General features: G+C 41.6%; 1 protein-coding gene across 2 annotated transcripts; it reads left to right on the forward strand.

Moving 5' to 3' along the window:
* The first annotated feature begins 939 nt into the window (after positions 1-939).
* On the forward strand, positions 940-3,114 carry LOC118561970. Of its 2 annotated transcripts, none has more exons than XM_036134231.1 (5): positions 940-1,185; positions 1,811-2,506; positions 2,636-2,711; positions 2,796-2,878; positions 2,971-3,114. In XM_036134231.1, the coding sequence occupies exons 2-5, from the start codon at positions 1,819-1,821 to the stop codon at positions 3,033-3,035; spliced, it is 912 nt and encodes a 303-aa protein (XP_035990124.1). In that variant the 5' UTR covers positions 940-1,185; positions 1,811-1,818; the 3' UTR covers positions 3,036-3,114. The 2 variants fall into 2 exon arrangements, with proteins under 2 accessions (XP_035990124.1, XP_035990125.1); XM_036134232.1 differs by having other exon boundaries at positions 2,796-2,858.
* Positions 3,115-10,314: the final 7,200 nt, after the last annotated feature.

Genomic DNA, 10,314 nt, shown 5'->3' on the forward strand with positions numbered 1-10,314 from the left:
TTCACAGCCCTCGCAGCGGCCGTTGAAAGGTGCCATGTTAAGTCAATGGACTTCCTAGGAGCCTCTTGCTAGCAGCGTTGTCATGGAGACTCACTGACAGCTACAGCCCTCTCTGTCTGTAAAGGCAGAAGAACTCTGGCTAAGCAGCTGTTGGTAGGACCTTCCTAAACCTATTTCCGGTTAGCAACATGCTAACGGTTAGCCGCTAGCATGGCTGTGTTCAGTATCAGCGGGTGATGTTACTCTGTTAGTTTGGTTGAAATCCTGTACTGAGAAGTGCCTAAAAAGGGAGAAAATCCTAAAATTCACCAAATCTGTGAAGCAGAAGTTTGTACAGGCTTCCTAGAGCTACTTCCGGTTAGCAACATGCTAACTGTTAGCCGCTAACATGGTTGTGTTTGGTATCACTGGGTGAGTGTACTCTGTTAGTTTGGTCCAAATCCTGTACTGGGATGAGTCTCAAATAGGGAGAAAAAACGTTGTTTGTAACGTTGCCATGGTAACTCAAAATGGCGGGTGGTACAAAAAAATACTTCATGGGATCAGCACACATGTTTTAATATACACACTGTGGGGATTATAATACAAAACTCTTAGTGTCCCACACCGGGAATCGATCCCACGACCTCCCGCGCGCGCATCGAGAATTGTTTAGCTAAACCGCCCTAAACCGTTTCCCATTCATTTCCTATGGTAGTCCTAAACCACTACGGACGTAATACACCTTTTGGCCACAAGCGTGATTTTGGGGGCGCTCTTTCCACCTCTTTATTTACAGCCATAACCCACTATGGATGTAACACACTTGTTGACCACTACGCAATATGGCGCTGTTGCATTTCTGTTTTTCACCGGTAAAGAGGAAATACTGTATTTGCATTTTGTTTTTCACCGGTAAAGAGGAAATACTGTATTTGCATTGGAATTACTGTTGGAGACGCGGACCTTGTGTATGCAACAAATATCGAGGATTTACAGACCATCACGTTCTGATCGATCACGTTCTGATTCATCACGTTCTGATCCATCACGTTCTGATCGATCTCACGTTCTGATTCATCACGTTCTGATCCATCACGTTCTGATCGATCTCACGTTCTGATTCATCACGTTCTGATCCATCACGTTCTGATCGATCTCACGTTCTGATTCATCACGTTCTGATCCATCACGTTCTTTATAACGGTAAGTTGTGCTTGGCGGTGGAGCATTAAAATACGGAAAATCTTTGCATCTATGATCGTGCCATTCCAGCCGACTATGCTTGTGTTCGTGCATGTAACAGTGTCGCTACTATACAATTTACTAATGATATATTCATTGAGTCACAGATTTTTTTATTCCTTGCTAAATTTGTATGAAGTATGTGTTACTGCATGAAATTGTAATCCCCTTCGGGGAATCAAACCCACCCGCTGTAGACAAGCAGTTTATGATCAGTAAATTATAAGTATAGAGGAATCATTTCCAAAAAGTTATCGATTCTGCTAAGATCTGTAATTAAATGTCTATTTTAGTGGTGTGGTTTCAGAGAAACGTTCAGTAATAAAATGACTCAAATAAGTCAGAGATATCAGATCTGATCACAGGACAATTAAAGAATAAAACTTTATCTTCTTGTACATGCACCTAGACTGGCTTGTCGGTTTTTAGAATTTGAAGGAAAATTTATTAAAGATATTTTCTTTACTGTTCTACAGGGATTGACTTGGTTATTAATTAGTCTTAATTATTATACAACAATTATTCTTAAACGTTTTTTATTGTATTTTTGTCAAACATGATCAAATCTCTTTTTGCCCCAAAACAGACGTCAAAATGCAGAAGAAAATCCTCTTCTACCCAGGAAAGCTGAATGTTGTTTTTCGCAAGGGACCCCTTGGATTTCTTCTGCAGGATCCCTCCTCTGAGGCCAAGCTGATCAGAGACAACCCCAGCTTGCGGGACAGATCTGCCCCGATGAAAGAGGATGTTGTGCGACAAAACGCTTTGACTGTGGTTCGTCAAAGAGGAGGGGATGTCACAGATGACTCAGAAGTGCTGGGAGACTATATACTCCAATTTGGCAAGTACAAAGGGAAGTCATTCAGGTGGCTTTTAGAAAATGATGTGGGTTACACTTTGTACCTCATCATGAACTTGCAAAAGGAGGAGGAATCTGGCATCTGTATTACAGAGGGCTTTAACAAGATGAGCCTCCTGGCCTTTGTTAAGTATGCTCTCAGTTTTAAGGAAATACAAGATGTCCTAAATTACGAAGCAAGCAAAGTCGGTGCTACAGCAACGTCTTCTGAAGATGATCAGCTCGTTGGATTTGGCTCTCGGGCCAAGAGTACCTGGAAGGAAATTTGGGACAGTAGAGCAGATGGTTATGCTGACTTCATACTGAAGAAGAGTTGCCTTCCTGGAACGCGGATGAACAAGCTGCAACAATACTTGCTTAAGAAACAGCAATCATCCTCCCATGATACCACTCCACAACCCAGTGTGCCACATCAACCCCTGGGTAGGTTACTGAGAATACTGTTGACATTTTTTTTTTAATGGAAACAAAAACATCTGAGACATTCGAAATTCCTCCCAAACTGACCCTTCTTTAATTTGTATACCATTTTTATTGTTTGGTCTACCTTAGTAATGGAGGAGGACGAAGCATTGGAGTCTGCAATGTTAAGCATCTCACCCTCTAAACTTCAGAGTGTGAACAGTAGGTACCCTGTTGTCACTCTTGCATTATTCCTAAATATTTTCTTCTATAATTTAATCTCCTTCCATGTTTGTCTTTATGCAAGCAGTATCAAGACCAATGAAAAAAGAGGACCGCTCAGTGCCAAAAACATCTTCAAGAGCAAAGACAGGTTTTTTATAAAAAAAACAGGTTTCAGTACTGGAGTGTTATTTTCTCACATGAATTATGAATAGCTCTCCAAACTGAGCCTTGACCTATTGTGTTCTTGTGTTCTGGCCAAGTTCTGGTCATGTTCCTGTTACAATGCTTGTTTGCCGCCGTTACAGTCCTTATCAAAGGACCATGAATTGATCCTTGAGATGGCGATTTAGGTGAGTATTTGTTTTTATTCTGCATGTTAACCACTTTTAATAATGTTTGGTATTAACAGTGAAATTTATACTTATTCACCTAGTGCTATTGCTCCACCTGCTTAGGGCTAGCACATATATAATTGGTTGTTCATTCTTTTACACATTTAATAATAATAATAATAATAATAATTGAACTTTATTGATCTCACAATGGAGAGATTCCCTTGTGCATCTTATCCCATCACCCTTGGGGAGCAGTGGGCTGCCTTGCGCGGCGCCTGGGGAGCAATCTGGGGTTAAGGGTCTTGCTCAGGGACCCAGAGTGCAGGCAGTGGGGATTGAACCGGGTACTTGCATCCTTCTCTGAGTGCAAGCACGCTGCTCTAACCACTAGGCCAACACTCACCATTTGGACATTCTTTTAGAAATTTGTAAAGCTCTAATAAGCAGAAGGAGTAAAAGTACAACGTTTTGGGTTTACATTATTACAACCTGTTGTGTAACATTATGATTGCTTAAATGACTGATAAATTGTCTTTCTCTAGCTCCAACGGCAACGGTGTCCAGGTCTTCAGATGCATCAGATGAACATCTGACATTAGCAGCTGACGGTAAAGAGATTTAAATCGATTATATTAAAATAAATGATTTGTTTAATGCTATTAGGCTATGTATAGTATTTGGTTTCTTCTGTTTTTTTCCAGTCCCAGCAATCCCTCAAAAAAAGCCGGTGGCCCTTCCATCTCAGCTGTCATTTTTAGTGAAGGAATCCACAAGTGAAAAGAGATCCGAGTCATTTAAAGGTTTGTATCTACTAATCCTCCAACATCCGTTCAATATAGATAGCAAAATCTGGACAATTACCACAGCTACTTCACTTCTTGTCTTAAAATTATACCAAAGTACTTTAATTACTGTACACTCTTTCATTTTATTTCTTGTATTGTACAGCTTTACTTTTAATTTATTGATCTTTCCATATTATTTAGCCTTATGTATAAGTCTTATGTTTTCCTACTTTTGTCATTGTCACAACCAAATCTCCCTATTTTGAGGCAATAAAGGTATTTATCTTAAGACATTAGGAAATATATAACAAAAATTCAACACTTCTTTTCAGATTCCAGCACAAGTGCAACCTCCTCCTCTACGCAAAGAGCCCTTTCCTTTGGGGACAGTGCTGAAGATGGTAAGAACAGAAATAATCTAGAAAATATATATATATTTTTTTTACTCTGTATGAGTTATTTGATTTATTAACAGCATTTCCACTCTGTCTATCAATCGCTGTATTTTCAAAAAAAAAAAAAAATTAACACCCTGATTATGTGTTTTTATGTCGTCACAATAGTTCCCTCAGCTCAGCCACCCATTTCTGTTACCCTGCCTCAGCGTGACCATGACATCAACAGCTGGAACTGTTCTCAGCACCAGAAGCTGTGGATGAGGACAGAGATGCAAGATCTTGGGCTGTGGCCTGGGTCTCGTCCTTTGCGCAACATAGGGAATGCAATTTCTCTGTGGCGTCATCCTCCACAGCCTGAACTGATTGACGCAGTGTCTGAGCTCCCATCGCCCAACTTCTTTCAGCTGCACCCATTCTTCATTTGGAAACCCGAAAATGAAATTATGTCCCGGCTGAAAAACAATTACATCCTACCATGTCTTCATGGATGTCCTCACCCACATGTGGTTTCCGCTGGTGTTGGCCGTCCTCGGGTGATTGTTGGCTGCAGTGGGCAATATTACATTCTGTCGTCTAGACTTTGCTGTAAGTCTTGTAAGAAAAACTGGTTTGCTGACAGTCCTCGCTGGCTGGAAAAGCTGCCCAGAAGATTCACCAACCTTCTGCCTGCATTCCTAACTTACAAGAAGGCCATCTGTAAGTCAGTCATGGATGAGCTGAGACGTACTGGAAAGTCACCCACAGATATGGCAAACCAGGTGAATGAGCTCATGCATCTTAAATATGAGCGAGCTCACTTGGCATACCTACAGTCTATTGAGAGTGTCTGGGATGCAGAGGCTGGGGTGCATGGACAGAAGACCATCGGGCAGTTTGTGAGGAAAAGCAACACACCACGTCCTTTCTCCTCCTATGAAGACCCTAAAGGTTGGTGTGGTGTCTCCGTGTCAAGCTTCTACCTCACAGATTGTTTACTGGAGGAGTACAGGCGTCAAGAGCCAGCCTTGTCAAGACTCCTTCAAGGCACGTTTGGGCAGGTCTTCAGGTCTGATCACACCAGGAAGGTTGCCCGAAAAGTCACCCTAGCATCTGGGACCATGTCCAGTTATGCAGTAATGAATGAAAACTGGTTAATTGTTTCCTGGGTAATGGTCCAGTCTGAAACCGAGAGATCCTTGGAACCAATGTACCAGGGGATGGCCAAGAGGTACACGGACGCTGGAGTGGAGAAGGCAGGCTTCCACTGGGTGGACAGGTGAGAACGGCCATCCACTGTTTTTTTTTTTCAAACTGCTACAAATACTCGTTGGTAGTCAATGTAGTAAAAGACCCAAAAATCATTGCAAGACGGATTTCAATTTTTATTCTTACCAGATGAATATTGTCTTCACAAAAGGAACAAAAAAATAAATAAAAACAGACATGATGCAAGACTGAGCTAGCTGCCACTCACGGTTTAATGATACAACTTAAACAGCTAGGAAACCTGCAGCACATCAAAACACATTTTAAGAACAGGCACTGCAAAACAATATATATATAATACATTACAAAAAAAAAAAATCAACTAACTGTTCAATATCCCTGTATATTTTTGGTTCTTCTTTGTAGAGATTGCTGTGCTTCATTCAGGATCTCAGACAGTATCCCTTCTGAGCATCTAAATTGGGACGCCTGGAAGACGACCCCTTCCATTGTGTGTGAAGCAACTGCTGGTCCCCTGGCGAATACTTGTGCCTCCAGGTCATGCTTTAATAACAACATTGTAGTGAAGCTGGACTTGTTCCACTGTCTGCAGCGCTTTTCAAGGCAGTGCACATCAGAACATCACCCTCTTTTTAGTAGTTTCTGCCAGCTTCTGTCTGCTGCTTTCACTGTGGTGGATCAGGAGGATCTGAAGAAGCTCAAGGAGGCCTATGTATTCTGCGGTATCCTGCCAGCAAACCCAACAAAACAGCACACACGGGAGCACTGCAGGACCAGGATACCACAGCCCACAGAGCTACTGGACAGAGTGGAGAGGGTGATGAAACACTTTCACCTGGCCAAGGATCCCAATGATGTGCCGTTATTCAAGCCATCCATGCTTAAGACCTGGTGGATTCAAAGAGTCCACATTCTTCGTGGATGTTTGAGTGACCCTGAGCTGTCGGAAGGGATCATGTACAGGTATGGTGGAACCCTTCAGCTCAACCACGTGCCCGGAGAAGGTGCAAAGGTCCCCATCTGGATTCCTGTCAGGGGTACATCACAGCAGGAGGGATACCATTTCCATCAGGCCCAGTGGGTCACTGGAAATCTGGTCTCCACTGAGTTGTTCCAGGCTCAAGGGATGACAGGAGTTGTGCGCTGGAACTATAAGAGACTGGTGGACCTTAAGCAGCCTGGAGTTGTCCTTCCTGCAGTGTTTGATCCAGCTTTAATAGCTGAATTAAACACTGCGTCCAAGAGAGTTACTGGCCAGGAAAAGTATCCAGCACTCCAAATTTCCAACAGGGACACTGGAGAAAAATTTGGCCTGGATTACATAGAGCCAGGCTGCCGGCCAGTACCTCTGGACTGGGACAAGTACAGGACTGTGAAAAGGGAGGTACCACCTGCTTTAGCTCCACAGTTTCCTCTGTCACCATCCACCTGTGAACAAGTTCCGTCCTCTCCTGTACTTGCTGTAAGACCATCAGCAGCACAACCAGCCAGCAGTTCCTCCTGTGCAGAATATGAGGACAAGGGGATCCTTCAAGAAATCTTACAAGATTCTCCAACAAGTGAGTGAACAACGTGCTTTGCACTTATTGTTTAGAATTAAATATAGGAATTTATGCATGTGATTAATAAACTGATTAACTTTTTGTGTTTCAGAGACTTCACTTCCTCTGCCTCAGCGATCCTCACCACGGAGTGCCCGCACTGGACCTGTGAAGACAGGTGGACGGGTCTTTGTGTTGGACCACACACGCTGGACACCACCGATGAAGGAGGTGATTGATGGCTTGCTGCAAAAACACCATGGGGAGAAGGAAATCCTAAAGATCGTGGATAAAGAATATGCCCAAGTTGTTATTCAGGCCGCCACAGATCCCAACAGCTTGGTACATCCGACAACCAAATTTCATATTGCACGTTACGTAAAGCACATAGCAAAGCTATTAAACACCAGCTCCTCAATGAATACCAGCCCGGAAAAGCTTCAAGAAACCCAGGAACTGTGGCACAGTTTAACTGAGGGAAGCCAATCAACCACTGTTCCTGTGACCACCATTGAGCCGGCCACCTTCAATCCACCTGCACCTGCTTTTTCCACTTCTGTCACACAAGAGGCTATCAAGAAGATTGTTGAGGACATTTTATCTAAGCAGCAGCAGCAACAGCAGCAACAACAGCCTGAACAGAAAAAAAGGAAGACAAAGACTTGTCTTTCCTGTGGACAGCCAAAGTCTCGTTATGAGAATGATGGTTCTTCCATCCATTTCTTTTTCCAACAGGGACCTGTTCGTTACTTCTACTGCTCCAAAAAAGTGCATGATACTTACGCAGCTGAAGGACTTTCTAACCCAAAGATGTCTTTTGAGGAATTTTCCACAACATCCTTCTTTCAAAGAGAACTGCAGGAAACAAAGAAGCGTGTTGGGGAAAAAACTGATAAGAAGAGAAAAAGGACAGAAACGCAGCCAACGGGGCGTGTTTGTAGGTTTTGCCACAAGGACCTGAAACAGGGACCAAACAGCCCACATGTTCATACTGGGTTCCCTGGTGTGGCAGGGAAATATATATATTGTCCACTGAAAGTTCTGTCTACTTACCAAGGACAGGGGATGACTGGGGAAATGAGTTGGAAGGAATTCTGCAAATCTCCTTTTTATGAGGCAGAAAGACAGAGATGGGTCGCTGAGAGGAAAAAATAGGATGTGGTCCTGTTGGGATAATTACTTAGAAATGTTATTATTGTTGGATATGTTCTTATATTAATACTTTGTAGACTCTTCAAAACCTGAATATACTGTAAATAAGCAACTGAATATATGTCAACATTTAACAGAGACCATAACAATACTGAATGATGTCCTGATTTGCTTGTTGTAAACCAAAAACATACAGCTTTTTGTTTGTATTCTATCTATCTATAGTAATACCAGACTTCCCTGAAAACTATTTTCTTTTTAGCGTTGTGGTCCAACTGTGAGCAAACCTTTTTTATTATGCATAACTTATATATATATAATATTTTTTATATAGTAGTAATACATACTTTAGTGGAATATATATATATATATATATATATATATATATATATATATATATATATATATATATATATATATAATATTGTCTTTCTAGATTTGATTACTTTTGTTTATTCTATATGATAGATTTATATGTATTTGAACAGTGGTTGTTTCTCCATTAAAACATAAAACAAATTGAAAAACATTTGCTGTTTTTAATTCATAAATTACACCTATAATATTGAGTTTTACATTATGCATATAATTGCAAAGTGTCAGTTTGCTTAATGTTTTTGAAGCTAAAGAACGATTTTTAAGTCTTAAAGTACAATAATATCTCCTATTTTAACAGATATGAAGAAAATCCTATCATAATTAACCATCAAATAAGTCGAATTTACAATAAGTGAGCCATAACAGTGAAGAAACATAGATGTATCTTGTAGTCAGAGGTCCTGTAAATTCTCTTATTGCACTTTGTTACAACAATTTGCGGCTCAACGGATGTAATTGATGAAGAAATTAGAATATATTGGGTACAAAGTAAGCAAATTGTTGCAACCCTGAGCAGGGATTGAACCTGCGCCCTCAGAGTTTTTGCACTGCAGGCTCTTGGAAGCTTTGTTTCGTTGTTACAGGAATACACAACTGGCCCCCGCGTGCTAAGCCTGCACTCTCCCTCTGAGCTATAATGTAGCACTATATATGGGCATGCATTATTGGGACCATAAGGGGTTTGGTCTCCCATTGAAAAGCATTGGATGTTTGACACCTCATAGCTTGGAGATGCTTTATGCCACGTAGCCCAAATTTCTTGTGGAGCTTTCTCTCTAAAGCAAGAACAGACTCTGTGAAGCAGAAGTTGGTGAGACCTTCCTAGAGCTACTTCCGGTTAGCAACATGCTAACCGTTAGCCGCTAGCATGGTTGTGTTTGGTATCACCGGGTGATTGTACTCTGTCAGTTTGGTCCAAATCCTGTACTGGGAAGTGCCTCAAATAGGGGTGCCAATACTTAATGTCACCAAACGTGACCAAAGTTCATTGGTCAGATTGGCCTCCTTTAGCAACTCAGCCTCACCACATCTGGGCCCAGAACTCAACATTTGACCAAAATGGTGTGTAGTGCCATTTCCCACAGGTGGGTGGTGCTGTATTGGCCAAGTGGGTCGTGTCTAGGCATCATGCCAGGTCCTGTTGGAAGCAAAGACCCAATAGGAAAGCATGTAAAATCCAAAATGGGACAGTAAACTGACACATGGCTGAAAGTCACATGAAAATTTTAAAATGTTAAGAGGAAGTGACTGTGCGAATTTCAGATTTCTACATTAATCACAGCCGCTGCAGCTGGCGTCGAAAGTTGCCATTCTATCTCAATGGAACGTCTCCCACTGGCCCTCAGAGTTCCGTCGTCATGGAAACTCACTGACACAGCTGCAGCGGGCCAGTCTAAAAAAGTGCAGACACTTGGTGTCCAAGTCTGCCTATTGGATTATAATGGAGAACTTTGCCTCGAACAACGCACGATTTCTCCGGAACCGTAAATGGTAGAGACGTAATTTTTTCTGTGTTTATTTCGTAAAGGATAGGGGAAGAAGACTTGCTATCGGTTTTTGCTGGAAAAAGTTTAATAAAGGCGTAAAAAATTATGATCTAAAGGACATTTTTATGAAATTTCAGAAATCCTCTGAAAATGATCCCGAACAAATCGCTCTGGCTAAAAAAGTATAAGAGATATCAAAATAATTCTTTCACTGTGAGTATCAGCAGGCTTTTGATGACCATGTAGCTCATTTTCATATTTTTACAAAAATCGGTATAGGCACAGCGACGATGTAAAAAAGTGGATGATGTGGGAAAATGCA

Source organism: Fundulus heteroclitus, unplaced genomic scaffold (genome assembly GCF_011125445.2).
Source record: "Fundulus heteroclitus isolate FHET01 unplaced genomic scaffold, MU-UCD_Fhet_4.1 scaffold_77, whole genome shotgun sequence".
NCBI lineage: Eukaryota > Metazoa > Chordata > Actinopteri > Cyprinodontiformes > Fundulidae > Fundulus > Fundulus heteroclitus.

What these genes read in the sequence shown, in the direction of transcription:
- LOC118561970 (XM_036134231.1), top strand. Translation starts at nt 1,819, where the DNA reads ATGCAGAAGAAAATCCTCTTCTACCCAGGAAAGCTGAATGTTGTTTTT. An exon ending in TGTGCCACATCAACCCCTGG is followed by an intron (nt 2,507 to 2,635) that starts GTAGGTTACTGA and finishes GGTCTACCTTAG; the next exon opens with TAATGGAGGAGGACGAAGCA. An exon ending in CTTCAGAGTGTGAACAGTAG is followed by an intron (nt 2,712 to 2,795) that starts GTACCCTGTTGT and finishes TTATGCAAGCAG; the next exon opens with TATCAAGACCAATGAAAAAA.